The 18,793-nt window shown below is 36.4% G+C and overlaps 5 protein-coding genes, 2 non-coding genes and 1 pseudogene across 10 annotated transcripts; 3 read left to right on the plus strand and 5 right to left on the minus strand.

The window, feature by feature from the left end:
- Positions 1–1,017: 1,017 nt before the first annotated feature.
- LOC104776533 (putative glucomannan 4-beta-mannosyltransferase 10) lies at positions 1,018–5,011 on the minus strand. Its single transcript, XM_010500625.2, has 10 exons — positions 4,713–5,011; positions 4,281–4,619; positions 4,008–4,106; positions 3,632–3,884; positions 3,062–3,172; positions 2,839–2,975; positions 2,365–2,478; positions 1,738–1,937; positions 1,456–1,647; positions 1,018–1,375 (listed from the first exon to the last, which is right to left on the minus strand). Exons 1-10 carry the CDS (start codon positions 4,776–4,778, stop codon positions 1,228–1,230), a joined length of 1,659 nt encoding a protein of 552 aa, XP_010498927.2. The 5' UTR covers positions 4,779–5,011; the 3' UTR covers positions 1,018–1,227.
- Positions 5,012–5,391: 380 nt separating this feature from the next.
- Positions 5,392–5,465, minus strand: TRNAV-AAC (transfer RNA valine (anticodon AAC)). The gene has a single exon. It is a non-coding gene; the product is annotated as a tRNA-Val (tRNA).
- Positions 5,466–6,193: 728 nt separating this feature from the next.
- On the plus strand, positions 6,194–8,923 carry LOC104776534 (uncharacterized). 3 transcript variants are annotated; one of them, XM_087508796.1, is made up of 11 exons: positions 6,194–6,335; positions 6,581–6,925; positions 7,016–7,174; positions 7,283–7,361; positions 7,461–7,525; positions 7,634–7,726; positions 7,810–7,953; positions 8,038–8,145; positions 8,287–8,338; positions 8,437–8,506; positions 8,618–8,923. In XM_087508796.1, exons 2-10 carry the CDS (start codon positions 6,599–6,601, stop codon positions 8,457–8,459), a joined length of 1,050 nt encoding a protein of 349 aa, XP_087364922.1. In that variant the 5' UTR covers positions 6,194–6,335; positions 6,581–6,598; the 3' UTR covers positions 8,460–8,506; positions 8,618–8,923. The 3 variants fall into 3 exon arrangements, with proteins under 3 accessions (XP_087364922.1, XP_087364923.1, XP_087364924.1); XM_087508797.1 differs by having other exon boundaries at positions 7,461–7,504; XM_087508798.1 differs by lacking the exons at positions 7,810–7,953; positions 8,038–8,145; positions 8,287–8,338; positions 8,437–8,506; positions 8,618–8,923 and having other exon boundaries at positions 7,283–7,360; positions 7,450–7,504; positions 7,634–7,732.
- A 91-nt stretch (positions 8,924–9,014) lies between these two features.
- On the plus strand, positions 9,015–10,781 carry LOC104776535 (uncharacterized). The gene is made up of 3 exons (XM_010500628.2): positions 9,015–9,399; positions 9,826–9,993; positions 10,304–10,781. The coding sequence occupies exons 1-3, from the start codon at positions 9,126–9,128 to the stop codon at positions 10,513–10,515; spliced, it is 654 nt and encodes a 217-aa protein (XP_010498930.2). The 5' UTR covers positions 9,015–9,125; the 3' UTR covers positions 10,516–10,781.
- A 199-nt stretch (positions 10,782–10,980) lies between these two features.
- Positions 10,981–11,096, minus strand: LOC147946732 (U5 spliceosomal RNA). The gene has a single exon (XR_015596066.1). It is a non-coding gene; the product is annotated as a U5 spliceosomal RNA (small nuclear RNA).
- A 253-nt stretch (positions 11,097–11,349) lies between these two features.
- Positions 11,350–13,014, minus strand: LOC104776536 (UDP-glycosyltransferase 74B1). Its single transcript, XM_010500629.3, has 2 exons — positions 12,269–13,014; positions 11,350–12,186 (listed from the first exon to the last, which is right to left on the minus strand). Exons 1-2 carry the CDS (start codon positions 12,923–12,925, stop codon positions 11,455–11,457), a joined length of 1,389 nt encoding a protein of 462 aa, XP_010498931.2. The 5' UTR covers positions 12,926–13,014; the 3' UTR covers positions 11,350–11,454.
- A 510-nt stretch (positions 13,015–13,524) lies between these two features.
- LOC104776537 (peroxidase 6 pseudogene) lies at positions 13,525–14,868 on the plus strand (annotated as a pseudogene). The gene has a single exon (XR_015595449.1). The product of XR_015595449.1 is annotated as a peroxidase 6 pseudogene (transcript).
- A 59-nt stretch (positions 14,869–14,927) lies between these two features.
- LOC104776538 (chaperone protein dnaJ 16) lies at positions 14,928–18,101 on the minus strand. The gene is made up of 10 exons (XM_010500631.3): positions 17,568–18,101; positions 17,147–17,270; positions 16,826–16,908; positions 16,601–16,712; positions 16,399–16,503; positions 16,263–16,313; positions 16,029–16,118; positions 15,821–15,929; positions 15,511–15,713; positions 14,928–15,369 (listed from the first exon to the last, which is right to left on the minus strand). The coding sequence occupies exons 1-10, from the start codon at positions 17,702–17,704 to the stop codon at positions 15,073–15,075; spliced, it is 1,311 nt and encodes a 436-aa protein (XP_010498933.1). The 5' UTR covers positions 17,705–18,101; the 3' UTR covers positions 14,928–15,072.
- Positions 18,102–18,793: the final 692 nt, after the last annotated feature.

An 18,793-nucleotide genomic window follows, 5' to 3' on the forward strand; every position in this document is an offset into this window, starting at 1 on the left:
AAATTTAGAAAAAAATTGAGCTATTTTTATGACATGTTATAGATTATTTTATATTATTATAGTTTAAAAATATAACATAACAGTTGTTTTATAGATATAAGGTCATGGAAAAAATTCAAAATTTTAAATCATACATTATTATATCAGCATGTATATATAAATATATATATTTACATGATTATTAATTTATAATAATATTGAGACTATAATTTACATGGGGATTTCAAAAAAAAATATTATCTTATTGAGTTTTGTTATTTTTTTATACTGGCTCGACTCGGAACCAGCAAAATTTATCAATTTATAGTATTTATTAAAGGCAATTGTCATAAATACCACTGAAATAGGTTTTTATTCCAAAAATACCATAATTTAGTTTTTTTTTACAAAAATACCACTAAAAAATGTAATTTTTTTCCAAAAATACCACATAATTGAATTAAATTTCTAATACTAAAAACTAATTCCTAAATTCTAAATACTAAACTCTACCCCTAAAAACTATACCCTAAAACTAAATGTGCCAACCCAAACTTAAAAAAAAAATTCTACATCCTTAAAAATCAATTTTTTGTGTTTGTGGTAATTTTGGAAAAAAAAACTTTTGTGGTATTTTTGGAAAAACAAAAACTAAAATGTGGTATTTTTGGAAAAAAAAACTTTTTTAGTGGTATTTAAAGGAATTTCTCTTTTATTAATTTATATATGTTTTACTGAATTTCATACTTTATATGAGTTTTTGATTTTTCTTATGCGTGGGAGTTTAATATGAATAGAGTCAGACGAGAAATCTTTAATTTAGCTTCTATATGCACACGTTGTTGATGATGCTTGATATATATTCTTTGCATTTTGGAACATATTATTTTCTATATAAATAGCATATAAAAGTTAAGGATTTCAATATGCACAACTCCCAAATAAGATAATTATGAACACAAAGAAATACATGCTCGGGTGAGTTGTCTAGTCACGTATGTGATTCTTCAATGTACACTAATTACCACCAGAACACTATTGAATCTAAAATGATCATGGTAATCAAAACTGTATAACACCATCTTATTCAATACACAAGATATTCAACTGATGTTAACCCATCTAGCTAGACAAAATATCTAGATATTTATCAGACTAATTAACACGATTAGCTTGAGAATGGGTAATCAAGCATGAATTAACTAATTGATTAGGAACCAACATTGATCTATAAATGTGATCGATTTTTTAAATTCCGACAAAGCCAACACCGGAAACGAGAAAAGCAACCGCTTGCATGAAAAGATAGAGATATAAGAATGTGTTCCCAAAGGCAAGTCCATAACAAGCACAACACAATATGTATGTCCCCACCATTATCTCCTTGGAGTTTACTCTGCGACCAACCAAACTCTCTTATCAATTCTATGTCTAGTTTGTTCATAATATATGATTAGGCAAATTAGTTTATTATACCTTTCAAAGAATCCGTTACGAGGTTTACCAGTTCGAGGAAGTAACTTAGTCTTAAGGGCATCTCCTAATTTTTCAGTTACAACCCATTCGTTCACTCTTCCTCCTTCGAGTATGCCGATGAAAGTTCCCTTAGTCCGATGCATAGACATTACGTTCTCAAATAAGATCCAAAATATCACAAGGTAGAATGATCTACAAAACTCGATAATGCATATATAGTAAATGATTTATTCAATTAGTGATATATTTATCGATCAAGATGAATTACAAAGTAGCACGAACCTTGGTGTCGCAATGACGATGCAGAGAGTTATCATAGAGGGAACGTAGAAAGTTGACCAAGCTGGAATGTTGACTTCGGGGAAGAAGACACTTGTAGGAAGAATAACACAGTAGAAGAAGAAAGTAAAGCAGTGGACTATGATCTTCCGCAAGAAAAAGAAGCTATACATCATATATAACTTCTTCCAAATCGTCACTCTCTGTTCATTGTTACATAGATTTGTAAAGGTTAGACGTCTACTCACTACATTTAATTTATTAATTTGCTTAAAAGGTCACAAAATAATACTAATCAATCTTTAATACGACTTAGTTTAACTAACCCGAACCAAATAATACTAATTTGAACCAAAACGAATTTCTAAATCTAACCCATCAGCTGATGATTTGGCGATTAGTTAAAACTTAAAACATAACAAAAGAAAAAACCAATCCCATCATGGATAGATAAGTGACCAATCAAAACAAAAGAAAATGTACGTCAGCCTCACATCACATGGCATGTTTGTCTATACATATTGTAACACGATAGACAAAAAAACAAAGTTGTTGGGCATGTAAGACAAAGAAAAAAAATAGTGGGCACGTTTTTGTTAAAATTGAAATTAATAAACTGAAGGGATGGACCTTATTGCGAATAATCTCCATAATCATTTTCCTGAAGAGATTAGCTGGACCACAAGACCATCGATGTTGCTGGAATCTAAAAGCCTTATATTTGCTTGGTAGCTCGCTTTTCACCTACAAAGTCAGTGTAGGTGTACATAATTTAATGATTATAACCTAATAATTATTTTGATAGAAACACTTGTGAATGCATCACTACGAGAGTGTCACTGATTTGAACTTTATCACAAACTTGGTCAGGTAACCAAATTCAATAAAATCTACCACAAAAACTTTGGTTCAAAAAGGTACGTGTGAGTGTCTATAATATAGATTTACAAAGCACTACGTATTACGTAATGTTGGATATCTAACCTATGTAGGGTATCTAACAGTTACATATATAATGTATACAAGATGCGATGAGTGTTTATAATTTATATAGGGCTTATATACTTTATTACAATTAGTAGGCAGGGATATATAAAAATCTACCGTGAGGTCATTGAGAAAGACAAATTTCCAGCCGAGTAGACCAGCCCGAACGGCCAAGTCCATGTCCTCTACGGTGGTCCGGTCATGCCATCCTCCAGCTTCTTCCATTGCGGCCATTCTCCATACACCTGCAGTTCCTGTAAGAGATACACCAAACCACATTTATGTAATAAAATTAAAGAATACATCGATATTTAAAACAAGTGATCATAAAGAAATGCACCATTGAAGCTAAAGAAGGCATGTCTAGTGGATCCAGATTCTTGCTCTGCCATGAAGTGGTAGTTGAGGGACATCTCTTGCATCCTCGTCATCAAACACTTGTTTGCGTTCACTATTTTGGACCCCACACACACACAATCACTCAGTTTGAAGACTATTAGGATTTTCAATTATGCCGAAATATGTAAAGGACCTAACGTGTACATATTGTTACGTACACCAGAATAACTCATTCAAATTATTATAACCAACTATTTTTCAATTCTGAGATAAAAAAAATAAAATTATGAATTTTATTTCAATGTCAAATTGTTTCGTCGATCCAAAATTAGTATTCGATCTTAGAGTGGATTTGGTCTAAATGAATATGGTCGGGGTAGAAGACTTTTTATTGTGAGGGGAGGAGCATTAGCAATCCCACTCACTCTAAATTTGGTCTAAGTGACAACATTTATTTCCCATTGGTTTTGAGTTGAAAATTTACAAATATTTATAGTCTTAAACTTGTTATTAATACTTAATAGTTGTTAATATATAATATATGTTAAATTTTCTACCATAATCAACGTACTGAATCTCCATCGGGCTTGAACTAGAGCGACCTCAGGGTTGTGAACGAGAAAGGGGACACAGCGTTGGAGGTAATCAGGCTCCGGTTGGAAGTCTGCGTCGAAGATGACAACATAGTTGCATAGCTTCACGTAGTTGTGCTTCATGCATTGTTTAAGAGCTCCGGCTTTATAGCCATTTCTGTTGTCTCTCCTCTCACACTTAATATTTACGCCTTTGCTTTCCCATTTTGCACACTCTGTGTTTACCAGCTCCTGAAATTCAATTCTCTCCACATTAGTTATCTTAAATTAATACATATATATACTTCATATATATGTATATATATATATATGTGTGTGTCCAATAAATCGACTAGAATTGCTTAGCAGCAAGACCTTGATGGTTTGATCAGTGGAATCATCTAAAACTTGAATAATTAGGCGGTCCATCGGCCATATTAGTCTACATGCAGCACCTATAGATAATTGAAGAACCTGCGAGTTAACAACATGTTAGGAATCTTGCATTTATAAATGTACAAAGATAATTTATAGTATATAAAAAACCCTAAATCGTTAGATTGTTGTCAATTAGTTTTCTGAAATACTTAATGAGTCCGTACTCCGTACGTCCATGATATAATATAGAAAATACATGTATATATATACCTCTTTTTCGTTGTACATTGGGATTTGTACAAGGACCATGGGGTATGTCTCATGTCCGAGCTCGATGTCCTCCGGCATCGGCTCCCATTTGTAGACTTTTTCGGGTTTTCGCTTAAACAACTTGACGTAGAGCACTACAAGGTTCATGTATATACCTTCTACGAAAACTAAGACGGAGATAATCAAACAAAAAGCCACCAAAGACTTGAAAATGGGAACTATGAGCAAACTCCTCAATCGTCGTGTCCATGTCGTGTCGATACTTATCTTCACACCGTTTATGGTTGCTTCAAGCTTCTTTGGACCTGTATTTACATCTTCAGAACTCCCTCCATGGAACTTCTCAGCACACAAAAGAAGAAACTATTCTCAGAGCAGAGAAACAGAGCGAGTGATCATAAAGAAAAAATATGAGATGGTCTTAATAATTACCAGTAGAGAGAGGAAAGCAAGACATGAATCTTGTAAGAAGATGAGTGACTTCAGAAACGTATTCATTTTCTTTGTCTCTAGTTTAAGCTCATCAGAGACTTACTTACTTTGAGAGATTCTGATTCAGTGGTGCATCCCATCTATAAGATATAGGAGCATATACATACTTCTTTGTTTTTTTTTCCCTCTTTCGTGGGTGGTTTTAATCTTGGATGGTCCTAGACTTGTCGTTTACACTAATAGTGTAATAATGTACGTTGCTGATTGTTTGGAGAAGATGCTGATGACTCACGAGCATTAGTACTATTATCAACTTGAAACCACACAAAAGTAAAAGAACAAAAAAAAAAGTGTCTTTGTTTTTGAATTATTATCAAGTAAGAACAAAATGGTTTTTTTTTTTTTTTTTTTTTTAACTCCTATCACTGTCTTTTTTTTCTCCGTAATTATCACGTGAAGAATTTTGCAATTGTACTAGGTTGACATCGACACTGATGACTGATCATAACAATGGCCAGAATTATTATCAAAAATATATATAGAAATAAGAAGCAAAGACTAGAGATACCAATAATGTACGGATCTCATGGAATTGCATTTTTAAATTTTTATTGTGTCTACTAACTAAGCCTTTTTTATTATTTGTAAGAAAATTAAGAACAAAAAAAGAAAAATTAAATGGCTTCGCCCGGGTTCGAACCGGAGACCTTCAGTGTGTTAGACTGACGTGATAACCAACTACACCACGAAACCTATTTGTTCAATTTCTACATTATTAAAATATATCTATTTTATACACATTTACGATGCCTAAATCAAACCGACCATTGAGTCATTGACCCTAGGGCTGGGCAAAATAACCGATAACCAAATAACCGACCGAAACCGAACCGAAAAAAACCAAACCGAACCGAACCGAAATTCTTCAAATACCCGAATGGTTAGTAAAAATCTATATCCAAACTAACTGAAACCGAACCGAACCGAACCGACAATTAAATGGTTAACCGAAATATCCGAAAACCTAAAAGATATCAAATATTATATACTTAATATTATGCAAAACTATAAAATAAACTTAAAATATAAATTATTTCTAGATTCAAAACAATTAAATATTTTAAATAATCAATATATGTAAATGTTATTATTTTGAATTTACAAAGTTAAATACTATTTTGTAAAATTGAATCCATATTTTTCCCTTTTTTTGTATTTTTGTTATTGTATATTTGGTTAATTTTGGTTATATTCGGTTAGTTTTGGTTATATTTGGTTTATTTGGTTAATGTTAATATAATTTATGTTAGTTATGGTTATTTATTTAAATAACCAAACCGAAACCGAACCGAAAGAAACCGAACCGAACCGAACCGAAATTTCAAAAATATCCAAATGGTTACTATATTACTATATCCAAAATAACCGAAACCGAATACAACCGAACCGAAACCGAATGGTTAACCGAATGCCCAGGCCTAATTGACCCTAACTTGATGATTTGAGAGCAAAACCCAGCTTAAACCCACCGAGTTCCTTCCTCACCGGAAAGAGCTCAGCCACAGTTTTTAGCATTAGTAACTGATCAATTAATCGAGAGATTCGAGTCCCTGTGTGTGCTTGGTAAGATTTTGAATTTGACTTTACGAATTTGTTTTCTTACTCAATCCTGCTCCCAGTTCATGCTTTCTCTATCTGATTTCTTCGATGCATTCTCGGGCTTTCAATTTCTCTCTTGGTTCGCCATAAACCTCTCATAAATCTATTGAATTCTTCAAGTTTTGATTTTGGCGTTTTGAACTTCTTACAATTTGTTCTTATCTCTCTCTCTCTCTCTCTCTCTAAATAAAGTTGTGTCCTTTTTACAGTGTGGCGACTACATTGTTATGAACTGCTTGTCTCATGCGCGTTCATACATTTCCTTGGGGATACTTAAGAGATCTAGCTATGTCACTTCTCAGATTCCATGGAACCAATGCTTCTTCTATACGCCTTCACAATCCTGTTTAAAGCCTGCAAGTGTGTCTGCCTTTGGACTATCTAAAGTTCATTTCTTTTCCTCGAGATCAAAGTCTGGTAAATCCAAGATGTCTTCCTCAACCGTTGTCTCTGTTGCTGATAAAGAAAAGGACGCGTTTTTCGTTGTTCGGAAGGGTGATGTTATTGGAATTTACAAGGATTTTAGTGATTGTCAAGCTCAAGTTGGATCATCTGTGAGTATACATATCTTGTGTATATTATATAGTTTCTCTTGGATGGGAATATGATATAAATGGTTGTTTCTTGTTTGTTTAAAATGTCAGGTGTTTGATCCTCCGGTTAGTGTTTATAAAGGATACTCGTTGCCTAAAGATGCGGAGGAGTATCTTTCTTCTGTTGGGCTGAAGAAGCCACTCTACAGTATTAGAGCTTCAGACTTGAAAGATGATATCTTTGGTGCTCTCACTCCATGTATTTTCCAGGTATTAATAATACTGTGTGTTTCCTCTATCTGCAATTGTCGTGATACGTGATGTGAGATTTTGAACTGTAGAGTTGGTAACTGTCTCCCTTTTAAACTTCTTCTCTAGGAGCCTAATGTCAAAGTATCTGAAGAAAAAGATACCTCAGAGATGAAGTCGATAGATAGAACTCAAGACAACAAAATAGTAAGCTATAAGAACAAGAGTTTTTGAAGTTTAAGTGATTATGAGACAAAGCGACTAAGCTCATTGTTAAGTATTCTTTTTTTTTCCAGGATCAGCTTCCATCAGCTTCCATCAGCTTCTATGTCAGTTGATCCTTTGGAAAAGGTTGCTAGTATTTCCCCAGAAGTGAGTTGTGATTATGTTTGTATTTATCATTATTCGTAGTTTCAGTGGACTGGATGCATAATTTTTTTGCTCAAGTTGGTATGTTTCTTTTTCCACTCTTTATGGTAGGAAACTTGCTTTATTGATTTTGATGGTGCATCAAAGGGAAATCCCGGTCTCTCTGGGGCAGCAGCGGTACTGAAAAATGAGGACGGAAGCTTGGTATGTATCGTTTTTGAATCACTGTTACTAACTGAAGAATGCAGTTCTGTATCTAAATGTATCAATTTTTTCTCTGAAATCAGATTTGTAGACTGCGTCAAGGTTTAGGAATTGCCACAAACAATGCAGCAGAATACCACGCGTTAATCCTAGGATTGAAGTATGCTGTTGAGAAAGGTTACAAGAAAATTAAAGTGAGAGGTGACTCCAAGCTGGTTTGTATGCAGGTTTGTCAAGCTATAATTAGGTAATTTGATGAATCATATATGCTTTTCTCTTCTCATTTTGTCAATTCTTTCTGAGAACAACAGATCAAAGGTAAATGGAAGGTAAACCATGAGGTACTCTCAAAGCTCCACAAGGAAGCAAAACAACTTTGCGACAAATGTGTCTCTTTCGAGATCAGTCATGTACTAAGGGTATGTGTCTATGTTCATCTCCCTCTTTCTGTGTAAATGAATGATATATCTCGTAGTTCTCATCTAGTGCTTGAAAGCAAGATTCCTCGATTCTCTTTTTCTAATATGAGTTTCTGCCATTGTTGACACTTTTCTTTACAGAATTTAAACGCTGATGCGGATGAACAAGCAAACTTGGCTGTCCGCCTTCCCGGTTAGACAACCTAGTCTCCCTTTTTTCTGCGTTTTGATCATTTTAAGTCATCATAATACAGAAAGCTAACTAAAACTTGTGCTTCACATCATAAACAGAAGGAGAAGTTGAAGTGGCGTGAAGAGCTTATATACTTATCATCAGTAAACGAATATACAAGAATTTTGGGTTTGTTGTTCCACACCACATACAGATCTAAATAGCCTAAGAAAAAGTATTCATTGTTTCATTAGAAAACAGCATCTTAGCTTGTGTTACAAAATCTCTGTTTTCATGCAGTTACACTAGCCACTAGAAACTGGTATTGAACCAGAATGAGCACATAGAGAGAGAGAGAGGTGTATGCAAACAGTGTCGGAGCACCCAGAGAACAGCAGAAACTGACACATCCATCATTTTGTATACTCTTTTCTTCAGTAGATGATTTTTTCCATCGTTCTAACTTTTTCCTAAGCTTTGCTCCCTCATTCTTACAAGCACAGTTCTTCTATTCAGATTCTTTTGTACCTTCTAGTCGGAGTTGTAATGCACACACTTGCTTCCTCGCGTCAAGTTTGATATATCGGCACGGTCGTATTTTTTTAATCAAGTGGGCTTAAGTTGCCATCAATCAGGCCCAAAATATGATAAAATATAAGCCCATAAATTATTTTGCATTGAACCTTTCGCCCGACTTGGAGCTCAAGCAAAGTACAGTTCTTCGTTGAACGCCTCTCTTTACTGTTTCTTTCTTTACCCAGGAAAAAAAAAAAAAAAAAAAAAGCAAAATGCGAAGAAGATTTCTAGAATGTTGACGAAGGCGCTTCGGATTTTGAAACCCAGGTCTATTCTGGGAAGTTTTCTCCACCGTAGATCGGTTTATTCATCGGTTTACTTCTCTACTCCGTCGCCGACTTTGTCTCCCGGAGCTATTTCCCGTACGACGGCTGAGATTGACGCCGATGAAGCTATTACGTACTCGGACCCAACTGATTCGCCGACTGCGATTCCGGCGATTATGCCTGGTAGCCTCCAGCCACGTGTCGTTGTGTACGACGGAGTCTGTCATCTTTGCCATGGAGGTACCATTCTCTCTGTTTCCTTCTTTTAGCTTAGAATAGAACAAAGCCGTTTCCTCAAGGATCGTGTTAGAGGTTTATTAAATTGATCTGGTCGTGGTCTAGTCTCGCTTTGATTTTTAGTTTTGTTCGACGAAATGGGGGAAACAACAGATTTGGGATTTTAGGGTCTTTCCGATTCAATTGATTTTTCCGAGTTCTGGAAGAAGAAGAAGAAGATTTGCAGTGTTCGTTGTTCTTATCACATTGATTTCACTTGCACTATAAATATTTGTAGTTAGAAAATTTGAAACATCTCTTAAAGAGGAAATATTTTTGTAATTAGCATTGGTTTGGAGTAATTGTGGTAGAGGATTTTAGTATTCTAAGAAGCATTGTGTTCTAGATTGAATTCTTTAATTTGAATTTGAGTAATTTTGTTCAACGTAGGTGTCAAGTGGATAATCAAAGCTGATAAGTACAGGAAGATCAAATTCTGTTGCCTTCAGTCTAAAGCAGCTGAGCCTTATCTAGAAGTGAGTGGTGTCACTAGAGAGGATGTTCAGAAGCGTTTTCTCTTCATTGAAGGTCTCGGGTATTACCATCAGGCATCTACCGGTATGTAAATATTCTTTTAACACAAAATGCATTCAAGTTTCACAGTTAAGAGTTTGGTAAGATTCAGCTGAAAACATCTCCACTGAGAAGTAGGTCTTTTTAAGTTACCAAGAGATGAACTTCGCCTAGTTTGAGTATGCCCGACTTGTTTTATGGATTCCATATTTTATTGGATGTATACTCATTAGTAAACGTTTGGTTAATATTCTTTTGGATGTTACTCATTAGTCATTACTATATAATTCATAGATCAGTAACCAAAGCATGGATTTGACCTTTTTAATTCTGCATCTATTGACACACTATGCAGCTGCACTCCGAGTGGTATCGTACTTACCTCTGCCTTATTCAGCATTGAATGCTTTCTCCATAGTTCCCACTCCTCTAAGAGACTCAGTGTATGACTACGTGGCAAAGCACCGGTATGACTGGTTTGGAAAAGCTGAGGATTGCTTGGTTCTGAAAGACAAAGAGATGTTGGAGCGGTTTATAGACCGAGATGAACTCAATGATCGAAGCTAATGACGACCCTTGGAAAGAAGCTAATGTTGACCCTTTTGAATGATTTGGAGTTTGGATATAGGTTAGCTATAAGGGAATGTAACTAGAGGTAATTGTCCAAGAACCAAAGCTTATTAGGTTTGTGTTTAGGTTTCTGAACAGTAATCACAAAGGATTAACAACCTCCGTAGCTAATTCAGCATAATCTTTGTTGTTACTTATAATACTTTAACACTTATAAGTTTGGGCACGAACTTCTTAATTCAAATTGGTGAATTTTCTGATTTCTGGACAAGGTGTTGTAAAAGTAAATGTTTAGAATTTTGCTAACACAACTTCAAATCCAAATGAAGAGATCTGGCAAACAAATTGAGGATTCAATTTTCTTTTATACTTCTTGCATACCAAATATCTTCAGACTCAACTTTAAATCTGTAATCTCTCATCGTCTGAGAGACTAAATACTTTAGACTAGTTAACTGTTGGGTCCGCCCGAAGGCAGATCCCTCCAAAAATAGGCGTATGCCACTTAGCGTGGAGAGCACACGGTATTCTTTAGTAAAAGGCGAAAGAATAGTTCGCTTTGTGCTCACCACATGGCTGCGTGAGTTGATACTGAAGAGAGTGTAGTCTATTTATACTGGAGTCTCCACTATCAACTCTCTCAGTCTTCCGATGTGGGATATGTGAAGCTCCTTCGTAAAAGGCTTTTGCTGTTTTGGCCCCTTTTGCGTATTAAAGGCCCAATATTACTAGTTTGGTACATCTCCCAATTTAATAAACTTTAGTAATCTCACTAATATTTATTTATTTTCTAGTGTTGATTACTATATTAAGTTCTTTTACGTACACTCGTTCACAATCATAATTGGTTTATTGAGTCACAATCATCTCGGTACAATGCTCTCTTATACAACCACAACAAACACATACATATGTCCGTGTTTTACAAAGTTAAAATCAATGTTTCTTCATTAAACTCTCTATAAACTCGTTAATGCTCCAATCAGAGCTTCCTCCTTCACTCATTGCCTTGACAGCCAAATCTCTCCACTTCTTCGAACTCTCTCTAATCTTCACACTACTCTCTCCTTCCATCACTCCTTTCAAACACCTCACCACCTCTTTGCTCTTCACAATCCCTTCACCAGCTTCCTCTTTCGCTCTATACCCAACTTTCCAAACGTCCTCCACAAACTTAGCATCATTCATCTGATCACTCCACTGAGGCACACCAACCATAGGAACCCCCAAACTCAACCCTTCTAAAGTCGAGTTCCAACCACAATGAGTCAAAAAGCAACCTATCGACTCATGAGCTAAAACCTCAAGCTGGTTACACCAAGAAACCAACAACGCTCTGTCTTTAGTCGACTCCACAAACCCTTCCGGCAATTTCGCTATATGAGCTTCTCTAATCACCCACAAGAAGTTCAAGTCCGATTCTCGTAAAGCACTAGCTATCTCCGTGAGTTGCTTCTCAAACAGAATCCCAAACGAACCAAACGAGATAAACACAACCGACTGAACCGGCTTAGTCTCTAACCACTCCATACATTCCTCTGATCTCGGTTTCAACAAACTCGCACCATAATCTCTATCCTCTCTTATCCTATCATCAAGATAAGCCGATGGAATCATCGGTCCGATCAACGTCGCCCTCATTGCCTCTGACTCACCATCTTCACAATCCTAAATTCCAAAAACACAACAACCCAAACATCAAACAACCTCACATTATAAAAATCTTCAAACTTTATTGAAAAACACTTACTTGTGTTTCTAAACCTTCAAAGCCATTAACGAATAACCAATCAGCATCTTCATGGTTAAGGAACTGATTCAGAAGAACCTTCCCATGCTCCGGGTGAGTAGACCAGTGACGACCCACAAACGAAGGCAACTCATTGTAACTCAACGACGGCAAGCCACGGATACGAAACGTCGCCCAACTAGGATCCGCGGGGAGAGTGAACTCGCCGTTTGAGAATTTACGCATCACAGAACAAACAGTGAGGTTGTTAGTGAAGAAAGCAGCAGCTGAGACATCCATAGATCTCGCGACTTCGAGTCCCCAAGGAAGAAACGAATCGTAGACTAAACAATCGATCGGCGAATCAGTGGATTTGTGATTCTCGATTACGCGAGTTAGGGTTTCGGATCCGTGGAGCTTGAAGGATTCGGAGTAAGTGTCGACGCTGAAACCAGGGATAGCGATGGGGATGAAATCGAATCCGTCGGAGATTGGTTCGACGGGGAGTGATGGGGTTGTGATTGAGGATGCGGTGTAGGTAGTGGTGGCGATTGTGACTTTGATGGTTTTGGAGACTAGACGTTTAGCGAATTGAATCATTGGGTTAAGGTGGCCTTGAACTGGGTATGGTAAGATGATGACGTGGCCTTTGAGTTTGGTTTTTGTTTCTTCTCCCATTGTTGTAGCAGAGCTTTGTTTTGGTTCTGTTTTTGGTTTTTAAAGTGGAACTGAGATGATGATGTGCGAATTTGAAGAAGAAGAGACATATGGTTTTTGGTTTATATAGTGCGAATTAAAATTTCGCGTTATTCACGTTTTGCGTTGGTGCCACCTAACTAGTGTTTGTTGGAATTTTATATATCATGTAACAAAAAAGATTAATAAATCAAAACCTGTAAATATAAATTACTTAAATATCAGTGAAATATAGTTTACTAATATTTTCTTTGTTGGTGGAGTAATTGTAACAATTTTTTTTAAGTAGTTTAATTTTGTTTTAACTAATTTGAAGCTTTTGGTTTATAGTTTTATTATCCTATTGTGATTCTTTGTGAAGTTTGACTCCCTTTGACGTGAATGTTGACTAGTGAGACTTTTTTGTCTGTGTCAAATGGACTTTGGAACCGGATTGTGTTGACTGTTATAATCATCGTGGAAGACTAAAAAAAAGGTTTTACAATTTGGTGAAATATTTGTTTTCTGTTTCTCCTTGAAACTCTCTCTTCCTTTGGTTTATTCTAAACAAAAACCAACTTTGAATTCAAAATAGCAAACGACACAAAACAGCTAAGAAAGAACAACACACAAACAATTCAAATCAAAAAGAGAAATTAAAACCAGGAGAAATTTTACCAAAAAAAAATAAAGTCAACAAAAAGAATAAAAATAGTTGTTCCTCTTTGTTCAATGAAATTTTTTGGGTTACCTCTGTTTATTCTCTTATCGTTTCCGTATCTCCTTCTAGCCAATCTCTCTTCTGATTATTACAGCAAAACATGTCCTGAATTTGAGCAAACACTCGTCCAAATCGTCACCGATAAACAGATCGCTGCTCCAACAACAGCCGCAGGAACGCTTCGTCTCTTTTTCCACGATTGCATGGTCGATGGCTGCGACGCATCGATCCTCGTTGCTTCAACTCCACGTAAAACCTCTGAACGTGACGCTGACATCAACCGCTCTCTCCCTGGAGATGCATTTGAAGTAGTCACACGTGTAAAAACCGCCCTCGAGCTGAAATGTCCCAACGTCGTTTCTTGCTCGGATATTCTCGTCGGTGCAACACGTAGCTTGATCACAATGGTCGGAGGTACGAAGGTTAACGTCAAGTTCGGTCGGAAAGATAGTCTTGTCTCGGATATGAACCGCGTTGAAGGAAAGCTAGCTCGTCCTAACATGACTATGGATCATATCATTTCGATTTTTGAGTCTAGTGGTTTGACCGTTCAAGAGATGGTCGCTCTTGTTGGTGCACACACGATTGGTTTCTCTCATTGCAAAGAGTTCGCGAGTCGGATCTTTAACAAAACCGGTGAAAGCGGTCCTGTGGGAATGAATCCAAAATACGCGGAGGAGCTGAGGAAGCTGTGTGCGAATTACACCAAGGACGAAGAGATGTCTGCGTTCAATGACGTGTTCACCCCTGGGAAATTTGATAATATGTATTACAAGAATTTGAAGCATGGTTACGGGTTGCTTCAATCCGATCACGCGATTGCGTTTGATAACAGGACGCGGTCGCTGGTGGATCTTTACGCGGCGAACGAAACCGCGTTCTTCGATGCGTTTGCGAAGGCCATGGAGAAGGTTAGTGAGAAGAATGTGAAGACGGGGAAGCTTGGTGAAGTAAGAAGACGGTGTGATCAATACAATGACTACAAGGGTTAAATTAGGGCACACTTTCAAAAAAAAAGCTTTCATGTTATTTTGGTAGTTCATGATTTTATTTTCTCACCAAGTGGCCTTGTGATTGTTGAGTTGCTAACGTTTATAAAATTTTTGAAAATGTATCGATCACTCCTTGGTAGGGAAAAATTCTGTCCTCAAATTTTGTGTACCATTGAAAATGTGTTTTCTAAATTTATCAAAAGTCTAATGTGATCTGTGTAACAAAATTTCCATACTTGTGAATTGTGATCCATTTGCAGTTTTTGATTAAGGGTTCAATATGACACGGTAATAATCATCAAAATAAAATTGTTGACTAATACTAATGATAAGTTGGAGAAAACTAGCAAAAGATTTACAGATACACGATCCCTAAGATGAGGGAGAAAAATAATGGATAAGAATCTTCTTTTTTTATAAAAGAGAGAGATGAAGAACTAACAAGGTTTTTTCTTGTCCAATTTCAAATGTAAATTGAACCATTTGCTCTTCTTCTTTAGTGTCTCGGACTTATCACAAGTATTTGGCTTCTTGTTCTTCTGTCTGCTGCTTACTTCTTCTTCCTCTTCCTCTTCCTCTTCATCTTCTTCCCGTTCAGTTGGAGCAGGCGCCTTAGCCGCTGACTTCTTGAATGAGTTCTTTCTCAGCCTGTTCTTGCTCGAGCTCCGCTTCATCAACGGAATCGTTGTGTAGGCTGAGTGAATTTCATTTCTCTGCTTTAGAAGCTCATCGATCTGTTAAAAAAACACATAAGATAATCAAACTAAACTCACCATCCCAAAATAGATGCTCTAATTTACTCAGTCATGACAAATCTTATCTTCTTTTCTGCGAATGGGTTGTATGGAAATATTTCATGAGAACAAAAAACTAACCGATTGCATTTCCTGAGCGTATCTACTGGTCATATCGGTGAACTGAACAAGTACTTCCCTGTACTCTGTCTCAAACTTTGCCAGTTCTGCTCTTTTAGTGAGGATCTGAGCTTCTACAGACCTGAGGTCTTCTTTCTCTTGTGTAAACGCGGCAGCACAAAGAACTTGAATTGTGTAGCCCACACTTTTAAAAAAGTTATCACCTGAAATAGGAACATGACCACCAAGTTGGATCAGCCGAGTACTGAATCCAGAAAGATATAAAAGAGAGAAGTGATTTGGGAATCAGATTACAAGCGGTAAAACTGACCATAGACAGCAAAGACATGAGTCCCGGCCTTTAGCTCGGTAACTTCACATTGCTGAAATCCATCAAGCTTTTTAAAGAAGGCAGATTCTGGATCCTTTGCTTGAGCCATCTAGAACAATAAAATAAAGTCGTGTTAGGAAAAAAAAATAGTGATAGCCAAAAGAAACTCATTCGGCAGTATATTAACAACACAGTGAAGTGAACCTACCGAATTAACTGTGTGATCCAACCGGTAGACAGGGAAACCAAGAAAGTACATTCCAGCAGATGTTATCTTACCCGTTCTTCTGCTGTCCTCCTGTTTCCACGAGGGAGTCAGTGTACAAGAAGAGGACAACCATTTTCATTACATGAAATATAACATGTAACGCCACATTCATTCAATTGATATATGAAACCACTTTGAAAAAGACTGTTTTCACTTCAGTTAATAACAACAGACCTGCAGGGCTAGGCTCAATCCGCTGTTGGCCTCTTGATCAAAATACAGCAACTGCACAAGCAGATGCACATGTTAGTTTACCAATACTTGGGGCATTTCAGTATCAGTTTGACAGGAAAGACTTCGTCGAGCCAACCTTGAATTTGCTTTTGCTAGATGATTCTACTCTGCAGACCAGACCAGCACTTACTTCCTCCTCTGTTATTGTGACAGCATAAAAGTGTGCACATTGCTTTTCAACCTATAAGAACCATGGCACATATGAGAGTTATATGGAGATAGACACTCATTACACACACAAATGATATCATAATCAGGCATCGGCTAACAGAGCACACCTTTTTAGACACAGCTTGTCCAAGTACAAGAGGATCAACTGAAACTCTGCCATTAAGAGCCTCCTCCAAAATAGTTGCAGATACAGATGTTTTTATTGGCACACCAAGTTTGCTATTTCATTGGAAGTTCCAGAACATAAATCAGCTTGCATTTAATAAATTTGCATCCAGCTATATAAAAGGGACTTAGAAAACGAGCAGAAGTCCACGTCAAGAAAAACAAACCTAAACAAAGCTGCAAACACAGTATTCACAGCTCCTAAACTTGAGAGATCTAGCTCCAGCTCTTGGCTTTCTGCTTCAACAGCCTGTGAAAAAAAGAAGCTCTTTGCGATAAGCAAAGTCTGAAAGTTGATGCTGGCACAGCATTAGCTGCTAGAAGAATATAGCAGTATTACTAGAGACGAGAATCCAAGAAAATCTTGCGTTCAAGCCTTAAGCAGCATCTTAACCTTAATTAATATTATGATAACTACAATTACACAGAACACAAACAAGATAACTCTTGCATCAGGTAAAAGTTCAGAGTAAAATCTCTAATCTCACCTCAAAACCTGCTGAATCATACTGGCGGCGTTTCTCCGGATCAGATAAGATGTTGTATGAAAACGTGACTTCCTTAAACATATCAGCTGCAATCGGGTCATTGGCAGTCTTATCAGGATGGTACCTGACACACCAAATATAAGTTTAGGAACCGCACAGAGATATCAGGACGAGCGAGTAACTAAATGCTTGTGCAGAGAGAATTAGCCTAGGCCAAAACCATCACACTCCCTTGTGCTAATCCAGTTAAATCCAAATTCAAGAGTCATCCCTGTAACCTAAATCGATTCAATTCAAGGTTCTTCTTTCTTCTCTATTAACCTAAACCCTAGATTAATCCCAGCTTTACGAATTTACGAGTTTCCAAATGTTCAAAAACTAAAGAAGCACCCCACAAGAAACCAAATCGGAAAAAACTTACTTGAGAGCCAATTTGCGATAAGAGCTCTTAATTTCTTGATCAGTAGAGTTCCTTAAGACTCCTAAAACCTCGTAAGGGTCTCGACGGAGCTGCTTATCAGCATCCTTCTTCTCCGACTTGGATCTATGACCTGGCATTTCTCCCCCCTCTTCACAACCAACATACAACAAAAGAATCCTCACCAGAAACCCTAAGAATCTCAATCCCACTTCAAAAAAAAAAAAATCTCGATTTATTCCTTCATTTCTCCAATTCTCTCACCGGAAAATTCAAATTGACGGCGGAAGAGAGCTAAAGAGAACGAGACCTCTCTCTCTCTCTATCTATCTATCTCTGATTCTTTGAGAGAGAGATAAGACTGAACTGTCAAAGGAGAAATCGGAGGAGAGGAAGGTGAGAGAAATAGTTCGAGAGAGAGAGAGAAGAAGAAGAAAATTTTAAAACTAAGGATATATTTCCCACTACAGTGCGCTGGTTCGTTCGGCGCGTGATATCGGCGCGTGAAAAGATATAGTTTTCAGAGGACCGCAGGTTGTTTCTTGTTTCGGCATCTTTAACGTTTTATAGGGAGGCGCGTAGTATTCACGCTTAGCAAGACAACAGTAGGTTAATTCCAGATTTATACACTAATTAATTCATTAAAAAACAATTTAACATTAATGTAATCCAACTCATATGAGTTATTTATGACCTTTATTTTTTTAATCATTTATCTAAATGTATGGTTTTCTGTTTGGATAGGTTTAGTTACAATTACAACTTTACATTATGATTTTTCAACAATATCTGATAACCGACTTATATGAGTGGTTTAATTTTTTAACCATAAGAATTTTATATCTTTGATATTATTATAACATACACAAAGATACAAGAATAGCTAAGATTTTTGTCTAAAAAATGGATGTGACCTATATGGGAATGCTTTTCAAATATAATTACCCTTATATGGTAAAAAAGCAAAAAATATTTTACTATATAGGTAAAGTTGAATAGTAGTAAACAGTGTTGTTGACTATTGAAGTCTACAAATAATATAATTAATTATTCTTTATATAAATAAAACAGCATAATTCAATTTAATTAGCTATTATTAACGTCAAAAATTGTATTAAGTTTTTATTTTATTTTATGTCCTATTATCACAAAAAGACCTGTGATGCTGGCTTGCATCAGTGTACAACTTTTTGAAGAATATTTTACCAAATATATTCAAAAAAATGGTC

This window comes from Camelina sativa, chromosome 3 (assembly GCF_030686135.1).
Source record: "Camelina sativa cultivar CO46 ecotype springtype chromosome 3, ASM3068613v1".
In the NCBI taxonomy this organism is placed as follows: domain Eukaryota; kingdom Viridiplantae; phylum Streptophyta; class Magnoliopsida; order Brassicales; family Brassicaceae; genus Camelina; species Camelina sativa.

Coding starts and splice junctions, on each gene's coding strand:
- LOC104776533 (XM_010500625.2), bottom strand. CDS start 4,778: ATGAATACGTTTCTGAAGTCACTCATCTTCTTACAAGATTCATGTCTT. Junction 1,648..1,737: donor ATCGTCATTGCGACACCAAG/GTTCGTGCTACT, acceptor CGAGTTTTGTAG/ATCATTCTACCTTGTGATAT. Junction 1,376..1,455: donor CGTAACGGATTCTTTGAAAG/GTATAATAAACT, acceptor GGTTGGTCGCAG/AGTAAACTCCAAGGAGATAA.
- LOC104776534 (XM_087508796.1), top strand. CDS start 6,599: ATGAACTGCTTGTCTCATGCGCGTTCATACATTTCCTTGGGGATACTT. Junction 7,526..7,633: donor TTGCTAGTATTTCCCCAGAA/GTGAGTTGTGAT, acceptor TCTTTATGGTAG/GAAACTTGCTTTATTGATTT. Junction 7,727..7,809: donor AAAATGAGGACGGAAGCTTG/GTATGTATCGTT, acceptor CTCTGAAATCAG/ATTTGTAGACTGCGTCAAGG.
- LOC104776535 (XM_010500628.2), top strand. CDS start 9,126: ATGTTGACGAAGGCGCTTCGGATTTTGAAACCCAGGTCTATTCTGGGA. Junction 9,400..9,825: donor CTGTCATCTTTGCCATGGAG/GTACCATTCTCT, acceptor TGTTCAACGTAG/GTGTCAAGTGGATAATCAAA. Junction 9,994..10,303: donor TTACCATCAGGCATCTACCG/GTATGTAAATAT, acceptor CACACTATGCAG/CTGCACTCCGAGTGGTATCG.
- LOC104776536 (XM_010500629.3), bottom strand. CDS start 12,925: ATGGGAGAAGAAACAAAAACCAAACTCAAAGGCCACGTCATCATCTTA. Junction 12,187..12,268: donor TTGAAGGTTTAGAAACACAA/GTAAGTGTTTTT, acceptor TTTGGAATTTAG/GATTGTGAAGATGGTGAGTC.
- LOC104776538 (XM_010500631.3), bottom strand. CDS start 17,704: ATGCCAGGTCATAGATCCAAGTCGGAGAAGAAGGATGCTGATAAGCAG. Junction 16,909..17,146: donor ATGATTCAGCAGGTTTTGAG/GTGAGATTAGAG, acceptor TTTTTTTCACAG/GCTGTTGAAGCAGAAAGCCA. Junction 15,370..15,510: donor ACGCTCAGGAAATGCAATCG/GTTAGTTTTTTG, acceptor TTTTTTTAACAG/ATCGATGAGCTTCTAAAGCA.